Raw genomic sequence first — 17,765 nt, 5'->3', positions numbered from 1 at the left:
CTCTAAGACTACTGAGTATTTTTTCTCTGTCTTCAGTAATGTTTTATGTGAAAGATAGTTTTAAATTAACAAAATCATTCTATCAATGATAGAATTTTTCCCGCTGAAAACTGGTTTTCTTCCATTTTTTCTATTTTTATACTTTAAATTTCACAAATGAGAAAGTATTTATTACAAATTACTGGTAGAATGTGTTTTGATTCTGCTATTAAATGAATACTTGTAGGAAAGATAATTGAGATAATGAAAAAATGAAAAATACCTTTTATTTAAATAAATTGATTTGGCTTTATGATATATTTGAGTGGTAGGAAAGCATAGTGGTTTAATTCTGTCATTTTCATAGTAATTTCATATTTTAAAACAATAAACAATATTTTTAAAAATTGGCTTATTATGACTGTTACCAAAGACCATGTGTAAGGTTTACTTGAATGCATTATTTTCAGCTACTCTGTATTTGAAGGCCAAATGATACTTGTAGGTAACATAAAAATTATTCTCAAGAAGAAAAGTAATTTTTTGTGTTGGAAGGAACTCAAGAGTTATTGCAAGTGGTTTGATTACTATTCAAGGCATAAAAGGAGGTTATTTTCAGGGTAAAGGAACTTGTGAAAAGATAATTGCTTAGACTAACATTCTCATTGACCTAATTTGCATTAAATATGCTACTGTGAATTGTAGTTATGCTTTTCCATTTGAAAGGCATGCTTTGTTAGCTTACTTAAAGAGCCTAATTAAACTCCAGTTTAAGTCATACTCTTTAATTCAGCAATACAATATCAAACTGAGGATCTGTGATTACCAACTCTGTGAGCATGGACAATCATAAACCAGTTCTTGATCAAGATGAAATAGGTTGATTTAGCTAGTTTACATCTGATCATTCTCAGATACTGAAAGCATTTATCTAATCCTTAGTTTAATTTTACCCTTTTGTAAGAGTAGAGAAACCTGTTTCCTCCTTGATGCAGCATGAGCAATAACTAGAGCAGTCTTCGGGATATTGGAAGAAAGTTCCTATGCCTTTGTTCTAAGTACAAACACTTTGAGGACCATTTTGCTTTCAGTAGGACTTCTTTGCAAATGTAACTAAATAGAGCCTTTAAAATACGAGCTGTTAAAACATTTATTTGCACATTTTCATACCCATTTTAAAATCAGGAAACTAATATTTTTATTTCTTTGGTTTTAAGAAATAGTTATTATGCTTTAGCAGTACTCTAGATATTTTGAAACAGAGGCATTTATTTACTCTTGTGCAATGAAGAGAAAGGTGCCTTTATTAGTAGAGAGACAACTGTGAGTGCTCAAATTAAGTCTTTGTATCTGCAGATAGATGCATAAAGATACAGGGTCTTATTTTTCCACATTACTGAGCATCCCTAGAAAAAGCATGGAACCTGGTGTCAGTATTGTATGAACTGAACCTTATTAGATATCTAATTGTTAATTTCAGCACTTATTTTTAATTATTGGTACTTGTACTGTTTGATAATAGCCGTTTACAAAATAGTGATCTCTGGAGATGCTGAATGTAAACCAAAACATAGCTGATCAGGCAAGGTTGTGTATCAGCACAATACTGCTGAGCCGTATTGGAAAAAGCAATTGAAAACAGAGAAATGCATATTCAAGCTGGACATGGTAATGGCCGTAAATACCTATACAGATATTCAGCCAAGAAGGTCACTTTCATACTGTAATGGTTCTGAAAATTATAATGGTGGATGTTCCAGGTACTCAGTGTTTCTACTATATTACTATATTTGCATACACAATGACCATACATGAAATGCAATGAACTAGAAATGTGCTTTAGATACTAAAAAATTATAAAATTCACGGCCAGTAAATTTTAAATTCCACCTGAAGGATGATTAGATCTCTTGTTTCTCATTTTTTGGGAAAGAAATATGCCAATTGCTATGCCATTTTGCTGCTTATTCATTTTTGCAAAACAGAGGCCAGCTGATGTTTGCACTGAGTAAAACTGCTGAAAGGTTGCACTCTCCTACATTTTGCAACAGGCAGACAATATAAAAGAAGCCATTTTGGGGAAGGCAAATGATATGTTCATATTTTGTCTGCAGAGCACAATTCAGGAATTGTCAAAGGTATGAATGGTAGTTAGGATATTGAGAGCCAAATGAAAGCTAGATGATCAATTGTTGGTAAAGCTATTGAAAACTTCCCCTGAGGGCATTAACTTTCTTTTAGCGAGAGCTGTTGCTTCTCAGCCAACTGCTTAAATAAATCACAGTGACTTACAGGTGATCATGGAATGAATCATTGGAAAGTTGGAAGGGACCATGGTGGGTCATCTGGCCCAACCTCCCTACTCAAGCAGGGTCATCTGAGAGCACATGGCACAGGACTGTGTCCAGCTCGTTCTTGAATAACTCCAGTGAGGGAGCCTCCACGACCTCCCTGGATGACCTGTTTCAGTGCTCACAGGAAAGTTCTTCTTCATGTTTTGGTGTAACTTCCTGTGCATCAGTTTCTGCCCATTCCCTCTTGTCCTATTGCTTGGCACCACCAAGGAGGGCCTCTTGACAGCCTCCCTTCAGATACTGACAGACAGCAATGAAGTTCCTTTTCAGCTCTTCTTGAGACTGAACAGCCCCAGCTCACTCAGCCTTTTGTCAAGTGAGAGATTCTCCAGACCCCTGACCAACTTAATAACTCTCTAATTCTCAGTATCAAGTTTCATCTCCTTCACATAATAATTCTGCATGAGGGTTTTATGTGGTTTGTTTGTGTGTTTGGGTTTTATTGTTCTGTTTTGGGGTGGTTTTTGTTGTTTTTTTGGGGGTGGGTTTTTTGTGTGTGTTTTGTTGTTTTTGTTGTTTTGTTTTGTTTTTTCTTTTCCCTAATGGAACTCCTGAAACAGTTATTTATCCTTAAATTGCAGTCTAAGAAGAAGCATCTTAGCTTTCTCTTACTCTGTACCTTTGGCCGTCATCTTGCAACCCTAATCTTTCGTGTTTCCTCTGTCACAGACCTTACTGATTTTTTGAGTTACTGGAGTTCTTCTATTTTTTTTCAGTGAAGAAATTTGTAGGTCTGTCTTTTTTAACACAGCATGGGACTGCAATAAAAAAATTGCATTTCAAGCAAAATGATAATTGAGTATCCCTTATAGTAAAAAAAAGTTTCTATTGGCTTGAAGGAATGTGGTAGGTTAGAAGATATTGTCATTATGTATTCAACTTAATTAGTTCTCTATAAAGGTTTGTTTTTTTTTTTTAATTCAGACCTTTTTGCATATGAGTTGGAATTTGGGGTTCAGTGCCTTTTTTGATGATGTGCTGGAGGAGGGAGTAATTCAAGTAAGAGAGACAATATAGCTACCAGACAACAGGAAGTCTTTATTTGGCTTGTACAAAGTGATGAAAAAAATACTTTTAATCCATTTTTTAAAATATTTGCATGTTGGTAAGAGAAAGTCTATCTACAGAATTTTCAAACTGTTAATAGAAAAAATCACTCTGTGAATACTGTTCCTTGTATATTGTCCAAATCGGACTTTTGAATGAAAATCTTGCATTTTGGCATGGTACCTAACACATCATTCAGTTTTGTATTTGTTGCCCCTTTTTAGTACTGTTTTGTACTATAATAAACTATTAAAAGTCCTATAGAAGTTTGGCATACATAAGTTTAATATTGTGAATTCAAGCAGCATTAATATTAAATGAAAATTTTTGAAGAGTTTTACTTTTTTGAATTTACTTCTTTAGGGTTGCAAACTTCAGAGGAAATGTTTTATTCTTTTTTACAATAAATATATTTTTATTTCTTTTCCGTAGGAGATTCCTTTACACAGTTTCGATTTGCTGATGAGAAAGAATGGGATAAAGAAAGTATATGCCATAAGCAGGTAACAGAATTGTCATTCAAATGATTTTTTATAGATAATTACCTGGGACAGAATATTTAGGCAGTTGTGCCTTCAGCAGAGAATTGTTAATACAATAATAGCATTTTTTATTCTGTATATTTTTACCAACTTCTCCCCAGTGCTGGAGGCTCTTGTCCTTGGGCCTTGTCCTTTTGTTTCTGCTGAAGACTAATCAAAGCCGCAGGCTCGGTTTTTAAGTAACGTTGAGAGGAAAGAACAAGAAAGCCCTCCAGTGAAGAGAAAATAAGGGACTGTCTCTGCTTTACTGCCATAAGGAATTCAGCCTTCCTTTTTCAGCTGTATTCCAGAGAAAAATGTTGAATGACTATAACAAAACCTGTAGTATATTCATATATTGGACTGGGAAGCAATCTAGTTCCTTCAAATTAACAGTTCTCTGGTTGTAACTGCATGGCCTAAATAATTAGGGCACCAACTAGATTTTTTGTATATGAATTCTTTATGCTTGAATAAAAAGGAGTGCAGCAATAGAAGTCTTCTGTTTTCTCTATCAGGATACCTTAAAGTGTCTCAGTCTCTGCAGCTGTCTTCCTCATCTAAGTCATCTAAATTTTTGCAAAATATATACTTTGTCTTCCAGAACTTTTCTTAAAATTGCTATGAAACTCTGCTTGAGTGTTTCTTGTAACATCCACATGTATTCAAATTTTAAATATTTGCTATTTATTTTCTAAAATATTACAATAATTATTCCCCTGGAAGTGGTATTTAAAGGTACTTTAAGGTTGCAAAGTCAAATTAAAGTAAAGACATCAAGCCAAATGCAGCATTTGTCTAAACTACCACCTGTTTCTTCAGTGGAACACAGGGTTTCAGTGACTGTTTCTTCTTATCAGTTCTTCCATTCCTGGTGTGCAGGATGGTGTCAGTATCCCAAATATTAATTTCTTCATAATTTCCTCAGATGCTTTTCATTATAGCATTCAGGTGATTAGAACACAATAATTAATTCCTGAATGGCTAAAGCCATTGTGAGCAGACTGAAGCTGCATGTTGTCACCATTACCCTTCCTTTGATTTCTTATTTTAATGCAGAATCCTGTCACAGATTGTTTCATACCATTACCTAATTTTTCACATTGTCTCTAATCTTCAGCCTGGCATCTGCTTTTCGATTTTGATCCATCTTTCTTTTCCCTGAAAGCCAGATCCAAGTATAATTTTAATCCTAGATCCCATTTGCCAAATTCCTGGCCTTTGCCTCTTAACTCACCTGTTTCTAGTTCTTTGCCAGTCCACACATTATGTACAGCATTAGAGAATTCTAAACTGAAGTAAATTGGTTATGAGGAAACAGAATAAAACAGAAAAGACATAGAATTAGTTTCAGAATTATTAGATAATTCTCATTCTCTGTTTTTTCTAGAAAGTAATGGCAAAGCACCAGTTTCAAATGTGGAATGGAAATGTCACAGTGACATCAACAATAACAAAATTTCAGTTTATTAAGAATACTGTCTTTCGTTTTCACAAAAAGTAGATTTGCATTTGCTCCTATGCATATTGATCAAATGCAATAAAAATGTTTCGTATCATGGTCTGCAATTGAAAAAGCAAGCAGTTGTTAGTTACTTGAATTTTTCAGTAAAAAATGGCAATTCCATCAACTAAATTTGCCTCTACTGCTTTTTTGAGCAAATAACACTATGTGCCATGAAGTGTTCATAATTCATTAAACACTGCTTTGATCCCTTTGCTTTTTGTTATAACACCACTTTTGGAGAAGTCTCTAGTTAGATATCAAATTCCTTCTTCTATTATGTTATTTCTCAAAACTCCTCTTTTCCTTTATCCTCAACATTACCTCCTCTTCCCTGTCTCCACTTTTTACCTCCATTTGCAATGTGCATTCATGTTAATATTTTTGCAAGTATACATAGCTCTTCCAAAATGAACTTAAATACTTGTTAAACAATTATACTTCTTAGAATTTTTTGTGTAACCAGATTCATACAATTTCTTCGTCTTTTGCAACTGTGCGGAAGCTACATTTGATCCTTAAAGTCTGTCAAAATAACTGGATTTTCTGAACATCTAGTTCACATTGCTGGGCAACAAGAATTATTTGCTGAAGACTTTGTGAGGTTACTTGCACCAGTGAATCATTTTTGATGGTGATCACTAATCCATTGTAAAATCAAGTAGTTAGTACAGAGGAAAAATTCTTACATCAGATTTTTTTTTAGTCCTTTTATTCTTGTTACTGGATACCAGAACCTGAATTTGGATACAAGAAACTGTTTAATCAACTGCATTGTTTCTTTTTAAATTTTATTTTAATTTTGTAAATATACTGTCAGAACACACTATGTATTTGATGTTCATTCTTGCTTCATGTTAAAAGCCTGTTAAAAGGCATTGACTGGCTTTTGGAAGTGGTATGAATTTTTTTGACAATTCTCTTATGTCACAAAACTCTACTGATTTATGAGTATTAGGACTTTTAAAAGTCTGTGCCAGTCTACATCATATTTAGAGGGACAAATTTTTGTTTCTGCAAGTGACATTTGGAAGCAACTTCTCTACTTCCATGAAAATATAGACTGAGAGTATAGACTGAACTTAAGCATTTTGTTGTAAGATTTTAAAATATGTGATGGATATCAGATTCATCTTTGCCAGTTTACCCATGGTGAATGTGCTGAGAATGTTCTGCTGTACTCTGAGCTTGAAATCTGTTTTAAAACTACTTAAATCTGGTCTGTTCTGTAGAAACCGCAAATATTGCTAGTCCATTTTGTGTAATTTTGTTTTTTAAAAATGGATCAAGAGAAAAGGCAACTTCAATACCTGTCACAGTAATAAGTTCTCATTTAACAGCAGTAGCATATCTATCTCCAGTGTTATTTTAGAAGTGTTTTTAACAATACACTTTGTTGCTTTTGGAAGTACCAAAATATTATACCAAAATGCCTCTGTTGAGGCATTAAATTTAGCTATACAGTAGCTATACAGGATTATTGCTTAGGAAATAGTAGCAACTCATTAAAAAATGGCATTTCACACTGTGTGAAAGTGTCACAATTTGAAAGATGTTTCAGTTGGAAAAGCTTCTTATGCCATTCTTATGCCAACTTCCTGGTCTGTTTCCTACTTTGGAATTTCAAGTTATTGTCTCAGGAGCATACTATTTATACCTTCTTTTTTAGCCTTAAGTGATTGCATTTTAGGTATATGTTATATGTTATTATTTAGCCAAGCTGCTTCAATACATAAAGAGTGTATTTTAAACTATTAATTTGTGTATTTCATTAGATTTCTTGAATTTATGTGGCAGGGGAATGTAATACATTAAAATTATGAGGGTTTTTGTTGGTTTGTTTTGGTTTTTTTCTTAAGTGTGCTATGTATTGATTTGTGTTTCAGTTCTCTGCACTTTCTGTTGACTGCCAGTCTTTGGTCCAGGCCCTTCAGGAATTGCCTCTACATCTGAGACTGAATGTAGCTGCTGACCTTGTGCAGGTAATACTGTGAAATTTCACAAGAAAATGAAAATATTTAGGAGAAATAATGTGTGCAAGAATGATTAGTCTTCAAACGGAAGTAGAACATATATAATAAGTAAATGTCTTCATTTAGACTGGTGTGTCAAGTGGCATGTAATGCAGGATACCCCTCTATTGACGCATTTTGTGTGCTTATTTGGCCTTAAACAAAATGTCTGGATGGGCAGCGTATTAGATTTGAAATCAGGTATCAGAGTGTTTGACATGGCATGATTGCATTGTTTTGTTTTTGCTTCTCTTGTTAGCAGCTGTTAAAAGCTTGCACCAAAGTCTTCTAAGTGCTTTCACATTCTTCCTGCCAATTATATTAATTGTAATTTAACCTTCTACATAACTAATATCAACATACATATTTTTTCCATGACTCAATCCCTCTAGGTAAAACTGTCAATTGTAGAGGTGAAGAAAATGTCATTTATTCTCCAGTGGTGGGATGGCAACAATGTTAGGAAAGTGTTCCTTCAAACTGTGAAAAATACCAACGTAAGGGTAAAGAGCCGGTGAGACTTAAATATAAAAAGAAAATTCTTAAAAGGATCCATTTGTCCAAGTAAGGAGAAGTATGGCCCTTACAGAAGGATTTAAGACCAGCCCTAGGGAGAAGGACTTTGGAGGTGTTGGTGAATGAAAAACTGAATATGACTCAGCAATGTGCACCATGTTTCAAAGAAAACTTGACCATCAGGTTGAGGGAGGTGATTCTCATGGTCTGCTCTGCCCTTGTGAGATCCCACCTGGAGAGCTGCATCCAGCTCTGGGGTCCCGAGCACAAGAAAGACATGGATCTGTTGGAATGAGTATGGAGGAAGGCCACAAAGTTGATCAGAGCTGAAGCACCTCTCCTGTGAAGACAGGCTGAGAGAGTTGGGGCTCTTCAGGCTGGGCAACAGAAGGCTCCAGGGAGACATTACAGCACCTTCCAGTTCCTTAAGCAGGCCTACAGAGCAGACCTGGAGAGGGACTTTTCACAAGGGCATGCATAGATAGACAAAGCAAATAGCTTAAAGCTGAGGGAGGGTTGGTTTAGATTAGATTTCAGTAAATTCTTGACTGTAAGAGTGGTGAGGCACTGGAACGGCTTTCCTAGAGAAGCTATGGGCTCCCAATCCCTGGAAGTGTTCATTGCCAGGGTGGATGAGGCTTTGAGCCATCTGGATTAGTGGAAAGTTCCCTGCCCATGGCAGGCAGTTTAGAATAGGTAATCTCTAAGGTCCCTTCCAAACCAAACCATTCTATGATTCTGTCAGTTATCAGTATTAGCATACAATCCTGTATTCTGTAATAAGGGATAAAAGGAGCTTATCTTTTGCATTTGCTTTTGTAAAAGTATCAAGATAACTTTAGTTTACTTCTGAATTCAATTCTGCTCATATTTCCTATACCTTCTTAAGTGATCGAATATAACAAATATGAATTATAATCCAAATTAGACAGATTTATTATAATAGATAATCATTATAAAGACTCAAGTCCTTTCTTGTATTCCTAGGCATCAACACCTTTAGAGATTCCACAGATGAAATCTAAAATTTTTGAAGATGGGAAGAAGAGAGAGCAGCTGTTTCGACAGTCTCTGGTTCAAAGTGAAACTGGGTTGGTCTCTGATCCTGTTGATAATTCTGTTGCTCCGTCAGAACCTGGGAGTAAAAATGGCTCTAGGGCAAATGCAAGAGAATCATTTCAAAGAGTCCATCCACTGTCAAATCAAGACACTGACCATTTGGCTGAAGAACTAGATCTTCTCCTGAATTTAGAGGCTCCCATTAATACAGAAAATAGACCTGTGTCAGGTACATTATCCTGCAGCATATCAACTGAGAAAGATTTGCAAATTGATTGTAAGGAAAATGGTAAGTTGTCTCCCCAGCATGACCTTCTTTAATTTCCATTGCTCTCCGTTTTGGTGATGTTTTTGAATTTTTTGATTAGCCAGTCAACTGTACTGCTATCGTCATCATCTCTATCACACTGCATTTATCTGGGGCTGTGTTCATTTTCAGTTTTAACTCCTCACTAACCTGAAGTTTCACTATTGTCAGTTCACATTAAACATTTAGTGAATTAAACAATAGTGAAATTCTTCTGTAAAACAGTGGTAGGCTTATGATTTAGCAAAAATTTAAATTAAAAAAAAAGTGTACTGCTAGGGAATTTTATTGCAAGGAAGAGTAAGTATTCAAGTAACTTCATCAACCTTTAGTTCATTGGGCTAATAGTGTACAGAAGAATTGACAGCTGTTTCTCATGGCTTTTTCTAAAGGCTACTTTCAATTTTTACTAGCATTAATTTTACAAAATGAAGTTTAGCATGGAAACTATTTTTGGAATATGACTTGCTGTTCTTCAAGAAGGAGATATTGTGTTTAAATACAGTCGTGCATTAAAAGCGGAACAATGCAGGACAGAGGTAGTATGGAATTGTTTCCACAGTTTCAGTCTTGTTATTTTCACTTCTCTAGAGCCTTTAGAAGTAGATATGCCTGAAGAGAAGAGCGCATCATCACAGCAGCAGCAAAGTACATCCAAAGATGTTACTGAAGAAGAGCTTGAAGATTGGCTGGACAGCATGATTGCCTGAAGCTCAAATTTCCTCATATGAATAATTGAATATAGCCAACATTACATAGAAACTTGAATCTTTCTTTATCTTCTTATTATTTCTTTTCTCTGTATGCCAAATGCCTGGTTTTTTTGCTGGTACTTAAAATTTTGTGCAACCAAAATAATTTAGATGAGATTGAAAAGTGTCGAAGACTAATGATATTATTAGAGAGGTCTGAAATTTGGATGAAGTTAGAGTTTTCTTTGCTAAAGAAGCAGGCTACAGTGCAGAAGGAGAACAGTTACTTCAGCTTGTACTTGGTCTATGTAGTCTTTAAAATAAAGCTATGGATGAACAATGAATATATGTGGTTTTTGTTACATTTTCACAAAATTCCATATTGTAGAAAAATGGGAAAGATGATAGAAACAGTTATATTTGGTTTGTAATACTTTATTGCAATGGGCACTTTTTATTAAAAGAAAAAAAAAAGCATAATCCTAGCAAATTCTACTTGCAGGTGACCATAAAGCATTGTTTTATTTTGGCCTAAGATTTCAGTTGTGTTCATTTTGATACAGTGTATGTCTTTTAACAGCAGCATCTAATAAGCTGTTATTGAAGGTAGTATATAAACAAACTTCAAGTGCAATTTGATACAGAAAGACAGAAAAGCAATACAGTAATGGGTCTGTTCATCTAGAACACTAACAAAAACTTTGCATAGCTATGTCTACAGAGGTTTTAAGGCACTTTAATGTTTCAAGGTTGACAAAGTGTTTGAAAATGATTTCTTTTTAACTGCTTAAAGCTCTTCAAACTGTACCTTAATACATTCACTAGCAAATACTATGGGGAAAAACTGGACAGCAGTTAGTTGAAATTTTTTTTCTGAGGTACGGTCTCTGATGTTCAAGTTCTTCAATGTCAGATGTGCAATTGAGATGCCTTTTAGCCCTTTCAACTGTACTGCCAAACACCAGGTTAATGATGTGGTTAAAAAGTTGTTATAATTTTAGGCCATGTTTGAACTGGAAGGCTTAAGTTAATCTGGCATAGTTTTTGCTAATTCAAATTCCAACAAAAGACCTGTTTCATATGTGGTAGGTACAAAAAGCCTCTGAAATAGTGTCAAATTTTATGTGTGTCTTGAACTTTGAAGACATTTAAAGCAAATACAAGCCGTGAAATTACGCCATGAAAGGAACAGAATTTTTTTTTTCTTTTTTTTGTATACTGGATCTTAGCAGTTCATGAATAAATCATTTCTTTTGTGATATTAGCCAAGTTGATCCTCGTACTGTTTTCGGAAGCAGTCCCCTGCTGGGAAAAAATCCCAACATCTTTCTTGGTACATCTTCCACACAAATGATTCCTGAAAATGAGAAAGAGTATTTATTTTTCCAGGTGCTGTGCAGTTAGTGCTGTAGACAAGCTTTTAACAATAACCACATACTGTGCCTGCTACCACAGAGTAAAACTGTAAAGACACTGGAACTCAAAAGATTGTAATTCAATAATGTTTATAAAAGTTTTATACTTCTCTTAATTCAGTACTACTGAAATTAAAGCTCTATTAGTAAAATATCTAAGTATAATCAGTCTATTTATAGCAGAACAAACCTGTTGATAAATTTGTATATAAGCAAATGTGTTTTGCTTTGAATGGAAAACAAAGGTACTTCTTTGTGTTTGTAGTGTTTGCCTAAGAGTTTCTTATTAGAGATAAGATATAATTAAGTTCTATTTATTTACCTTTAAGGCCTAACAATGCTAAACATGTACCAAATACCTATCTACACATATATATTTATATATATATTTCGACTATAAATATATATATAAAAGTAGCTTAACTACTTAAGCCTTTTGGGAATGAACTACACTTAGTGCATTTGAGATTTTCTTTTCAGAGCTAAGAGGACAGTAAGATTACTACTAACTGACTTCTGACAGAGTTCACTGCTGGGTGAAACAGCACAGTGCAGCATCCCCCCCTTCCCTTTTGTTTTAACCCCTCTTTTCTTTCATTGGCAGTAGACTCTTGGGGAGAGTGGCATCATCCACACTTCTCAGTGGTACATCAGTTCCACCTGCTGGTACACAGATACAAGAGAAGATAAAAATATTTAAAGATTAGCTTAATGGTTTTTCTTAAGTTTTATTTTCTACTCACCTGGCCAGTATGCTCAGTTTCATCCTTGTTAATTAGATACATTAAGAAGAACCTGAAACAAGCACATGAAGTGGGTATTAATTCAAGAAACATCATATCTCTGTCTGACCTTTTCTAGTCTGAGGTAAGTGAGGAAGATGATGCCAATCAGGAAAGCAAAGACGCTGCTAGGCATCTAAAGTGCTTATTTTAAGGAAGAAAATTCTGTCCTGAAGCATGTCTCCTGTGAAAGTGCTAACAGATAAAAAATCTGTAGAAGTGGAAAAATGCAGTTAAGCATTTCCTTCATTTCAGTGTGAGGAGCAATACCTGAATTAGGTATACACGAAATTCTGAGCACATATGCTCCAACATCTCACCTTGGTAGAAGTTACTATGACTACTGAATGAGAAGTGTGGTAAATACCAAGCTGCACCAGGAATTCTGAACACTGCTGCTGTACGGCTCACAGGCTGAGCCTATCCTTCCCCAACATCAAATTTTGAGAGTTTCAAGTAATTAAGAAGACCGTAGAGAACCAACAGGTGTCTGTTTAGAGGTAATACTACTCATGGCTGACAGTTTTGATGCAGTGAATTTGGAATTAAGCTTAGTTATATGCTTTCATTGTGAAGGAAGGAAAGTATGCTGATTTTAACAGTTGTCTATTTAAAGGGTAATCTGATTCACTATATATTCTACTCTGAAGAAAAAGCCCATTTTTAATTTATTATGAATTAGAGGTTCCCATGTAACAGCAAAGCAGTTCGATATAGTAAGAAAAGCTTGGATGTTGTAGACTAGTAAATCTAAGGGTATTAATAGAAATTTGCAACATTAAGCAATTGATGTTTTTATTTTAATTTTAAAAAGTTCACAGGCAGTATTGCAAAGCCAGACTGCTATAAGATTTCACCATCTTCTCCCTTCATTCTGCTGGCATAATGCTTGTATAATTAATTATCTTTGTTGTATGAGTAACTGATGCAACAAGAATACCTTTTTTTAATATCCTCCTAGGTCTGCTCTATATTTAACTAATGAAAGTGGAAGAGCACTCTCTTGGGAGTTTGGTATAACCTAAACATGTACAGCTCCTGAATGCGTCAAGGTTTCAAAAAGCTTCACTGTCATTAAAGAACTATAAGAATAGAGTTAATTATTTTTTTTGAGTTTATCTTTGAAAAATTTTCTACAAGTGCCTTTATTTGTTTTGGGGTTTCTTTTTTGTCAAATTGAAACCAATTTTCTATGGTCTCATCAGCATTACCAAGCCTCCCAAGAAATCACAATAACTTCCAAACTAAAGCAACTTATCTGTTACCTATCCTTCCCCATATCTGGCTTTCCTCCCAGCAGAATAAGGAGTTGATGTGCCTTCTGTTCTCATACTACTAAGGTAGCTCGAGTGTAAGGTGAGCACTTTAAAGATAACCAGCAGTGTGGAATAGAGATGGGGAGACCAGAAAGGAGAGGAAATATTCCTAAGTTTTGTAGAATTCTGCTTTGGGATTTTCAGCAATGTGTGCACCTAAATTACACTACATCTGACAGGTCTCTTTTTCACAATTCCAATTGTAAAATGTACTTACAGATAGTTTGCCAAGTTATGTTCTTGCAAAGTATGTGTTTCAAAGCCATGTGGGGTTGTGTCAAAGTAGTCATTGCCGATTCCACAAATAAAGCATTTGGTCTGAAAGCAAAAGTTGTGGTTACAGATAAATTTTAACTCAAAGACACTAATTGGTGAAAATCTCGGTGAGCAAGAGCAATGAAAAATGTAACGTGCTTCCTACCTCCATGTCTTCCCTCACTTGTTCTTGCTGGTCTCTTAATTCACCAAAAGCATCAATAATCAGACCTATTTCAAATAGAAAAGTAGCAACACTTCAGTACTTAGCAGTATTCATATTGCAAGTAATGTCAGTCCTCTGGTGTTTAGAATTTAGTGTACTTATACACACAGGCACAATCTTGAGAGTGAAAAGACTTTTTTGTGCTTTATTATAGTCCATGTAACCTTACACAAGCTCACCTCTTTTGTTCCCATGAATGATATAATTTTCACTCTTCCTTCTCCTGAAACTCTTATATCCCAAGTCATGTTCAACAAAGACAGCTCTGCTCTCACAGCCCACCTTGGACAGTTTGTGAGTCTGCTTCATATTTGAAGCATTACTCCTTCACTTTCAACGTTTTAAGAAAAGAATTAGATCATTCTGGGGACTGTGACATTTGTAACTTTTTCTCAGTATAGATGTGTTACATTTTTTCTTTACCACCAGGTTGCCATAAAACTGCATTTTTTCCCTCACTGCCTTAGAAGAGTTTTTGCAATGAGTGCTGAATGCTGCCCATCACCAAAGAGGGATCTTGTTTGCTGTAAAGCACAACTGCAAACCAATTAAAACTGCAAATCAGCCTCTAAAAGAAAGGGGCAAATGGCGATGTGGCCATGCTGACTTTCTCCTTGTCATTTACCCTTTCCAATTGGAAAGTCTCCATTCCCCAGTCAGCTGTGGTGATTCTAGGCTAAAAGTGACAAGAGTGTCTTCAGCAAGGCTCTTCCAAGTTTAAATTCTTAGTGTAAGACTAAGTGATCTTAGTATATGTGACTTAGTATAAGTGATCTTTCACAAGGTTCATATTTGCTGGATAGTTACAAAAGTGTTCATAAACACCACAACCCACATAAGTTACATTCCTTGTGCTTTATCTTTGTGTAGTACATGGGAAAAGGCCTATTATGTATGAATTAATATAAAATTATTACTTTCAGAAATAATGATTTTATAAACTCAGAAATAAGTCTTTACAGTAATACTGCTAAATTTACCTCAAACATATAGATGGTCTTCAATTATGAATTAATTTTGAACAATGTGTACTAAGGTAAGTGATGGTACCTTGAATAATGGCCAGTAGGATAACAATGACAAAGAAGAAAAATGTGATGTCAAAGACAATTCGGTACATCTCATAAGGGTCTCCAGCAGGATCCTCAATTTCATCTCCAATGCCACCACCAGCTCTTACACCCACATACATGTGGAACAGATAACACTAAAAAAGAGAGAGGAATATATATTTACCACGAATTATTCTTTTGGGTTTTTTTTCTTTTCTTTCTTTCTTTTTTTTTTTTTTTTTTTTTTTTTAATTACTCTGCTCTGCTAATTTTGTTGACAATTTTAAAACAAGAACACATTATATCATTCCTTATGTATCAAACACACTGCAGCAAAAATCTGTTACTGTCTTAATTAATGTGATTCCACCTTCAGGTACACTTACTAAGAGGAGGAGTTAGCATCAGCTGCTACCTGCTTCTCACTCCCTGGGTCATACTTTCAGACTGAGACTATTTTGGGGTTATTTTTCTTGTATTTACTGTTACTGTATTCAACTATATTTTACTCCTTGTATTAATTCCAAGGTTCTGTCTTGATCTGAGTAAGCAGAGGACATCTTTCAAAATGTTGCAGTAAAGTTTAGAAATGTGATAAATATTGCCATAAAATAAATAGTGGGATATTCAGAACAAGTAAATCTACCTGTTTGTAGGTGGTTTCTAGATAAATTAATTTTACAATACTAGATGTCTGATTTATTGTATTGTAAATGAGTTGTGATCTGTGAAACAACCTGTGTTCAGTTCAATACAGAAGAAATCACTTTACAAAAGTATTGTCATATTTTTTTAAAATATAAATCTCAATCAAAAAATCTTCAATAATCTGTGTATTTAAGGTCTGTAAGTATTTTGGAATGGAATTATCTGGAGGAGTGATAAATTACTGATGTTCCTGTACGATTGGCTACAGATCCTGGTAAACCAGCTTTAGCCACACAGCGTGGATTAAAAACAATATCAATCTCTAAGCACAGCCAGCTTTCTGGAGTCACATTAGGCAGCAGTGGGTGCTAAATAATGAGTATAAAACCTGGCATTCACAAACACTAAACAGAACTATACAGCTATTTTTATTATGCAGTTTTACTGATGACATAAAGTGCTAGTAATAGTTTATTAATACTTTAAAATGTAGCTTAGAATTGATTTACTTCACTCGATAGAGTGGTTTAAAATATAGTATAGTTTTATTATTCTAATTATTCCTACACCTATTTTATGACCAGACTATAGTATTTGGCTCCCAAAGTTTGGGCAGCTTTCATAATTTCTGTAATTTGCATGTCTGATCTGCACTGAGTGTTTAAAAGAAAAATCAAGAATAGTGAGCATCATTCTGTGAAGTCTATGATGATACACATCTTTTCTGAGTTACTTTATTCTATATTTGGTGTAAAATGCAGGGTAGAGAGTTTCTGTTCCATGGGGGATATCAGCTGGCCCCAAACTCAGAATATTACATTTTTATTATGTGAATTTGTTTTCTGTATACAGAAAGAAAATCAAATCCTCTTCATGCATTAATATTTATCTGTAGAGTATGTGTTATTTTGACAGAAATATAATTCAGTGGCAATGGGTAGAAATCAGAGCGTAAATTGGTATCACCCATAATAAGTTGTAATTTCTGCTTTCTCAGCTGTGACTTCTTTCTTCATGACTAAATTACTAATTGTAATTTTGGAGCAGGCTTTTGTACCTAGTGCTAGAAACATCACTTAATTCATGTAACCTAAGTAAGGACAGGAAGAGCTTGCACACTTGTGAGCATTGGGAACAAATGGGGCTTCTTTGTTGTGACAACACAGCTTCTTTTTGAAGTTCTGACCAGTTTGTCAAGAAATTCCTTTTTTGCTTTGAGGGTTTGACATCCTCAGCGTTAAGGCATTGTGGCACATCATAAACCACAGTATTTAGGAGAAAAATTGAGAATACCTTTCTATGGGGGGTCATCTATTTGCTGTTGAGTTTAGACCACTGGAGAATGCAGAGGGAATTTCAAGACTATTTGTATTTCCCAATGACGTGTATCAGGAAGAAGAACCCAATGGATTTAACAACAAACACATCCCTCCTTATCATTTTCTCTAAAGTATCTATTTCAAAATTCAGGATGATATTTGAGGCATGCAGGTGATGTTTTAGTTACCGTCATCATATCATCACACTTCATGTCTGGTTCATCTTCATCTTCACTTTTGTTGTAGAATTTGCGGAAGAAGTTGAAGGCCACCACAGTGTAAAGGTACACTACTACAGCCAGGAGTCCCACAGTAAGCACAAGCTGTGTGTGGAGACATGACATGAAATTAGGTTTCAATATCATTTTGTCAGAAGAGACATACTTGCTTGGTGGATTGCCTTAAATGTTGAAAATGGATGATATTATACCTTTCCCAATAAGGAAACTAAAGACAGCAGTTATGTGTGTATCACCAAAGCAATTTTTTACACTCTTGAGTTTAAAAGTTTAATTATAGTAAGTTGAAACACTGGATATACAATAAAAATTAAATAATAAAAACAAAACCTTTTAGATAATTTGACAATTTCAACTAAGACTTACTAGGACTCATAAAGACCTATTATAGTCTATTTTCTCTTTCAAAGCTGTTTAGCAAAGCCATTGGTAAAATGGAGAGAAAATTTCTCAGATAAGAGTAAATAATTTCCAGATCCTGCCTGTAAGGAAATAAAATCATTAGGTGTAGTGGTGTGGTTT

At 34.8% G+C, this 17,765-nt stretch overlaps 2 protein-coding genes across 3 annotated transcripts in view; one reads left to right on the top strand and one right to left on the bottom strand.

Moving 5' to 3' along the window:
- The window catches only part of AVEN (apoptosis and caspase activation inhibitor), a gene marked incomplete at its 5' end in the record, with an annotated part of 85,562 nt that extends 75,227 nt beyond the window's left edge, over window positions 1-10,335 (top strand). For both annotated transcript variants that reach the window (XM_083863079.1, XM_083863078.1), the window contains 4 exons: window positions 3,813-3,883; window positions 7,292-7,387; window positions 8,921-9,281; window positions 9,891-10,335. In XM_083863079.1, the coding sequence (XP_083719205.1) occupies window positions 3,813-3,883; window positions 7,292-7,387; window positions 8,921-9,281; window positions 9,891-10,009 (647 nt within the window). In that variant the 3' untranslated portion in view covers window positions 10,010-10,335. The remainder of the gene's footprint in view (window positions 1-3,812; window positions 3,884-7,291; window positions 7,388-8,920; window positions 9,282-9,890) is intronic.
- A 117-nt stretch (window positions 10,336-10,452) lies between these two features.
- Window positions 10,453-17,765, bottom strand: part of RYR3 (ryanodine receptor 3) — a 190,127-nt gene continuing 182,814 nt past the window's right edge. The window contains exons 99-104 of the mRNA XM_083863077.1: window positions 17,193-17,327; window positions 15,036-15,192; window positions 13,926-13,990; window positions 13,722-13,822; window positions 12,150-12,201; window positions 10,453-11,348 (exon numbers count right to left, since the gene is read on the bottom strand). Of these exons, the coding sequence (XP_083719203.1) occupies window positions 11,253-11,348; window positions 12,150-12,201; window positions 13,722-13,822; window positions 13,926-13,990; window positions 15,036-15,192; window positions 17,193-17,327 (606 nt within the window). The 3' untranslated portion in view covers window positions 10,453-11,252. The remainder of the gene's footprint in view (window positions 11,349-12,149; window positions 12,202-13,721; window positions 13,823-13,925; window positions 13,991-15,035; window positions 15,193-17,192; window positions 17,328-17,765) is intronic.

Source organism: Zosterops lateralis, assembly GCF_965231275.1.
Source record: "Zosterops lateralis genome assembly, chromosome: 6".
NCBI lineage: Eukaryota > Metazoa > Chordata > Aves > Passeriformes > Zosteropidae > Zosterops > Zosterops lateralis.
This window is presented reverse-complemented; position numbering and strand designations above follow the sequence as displayed.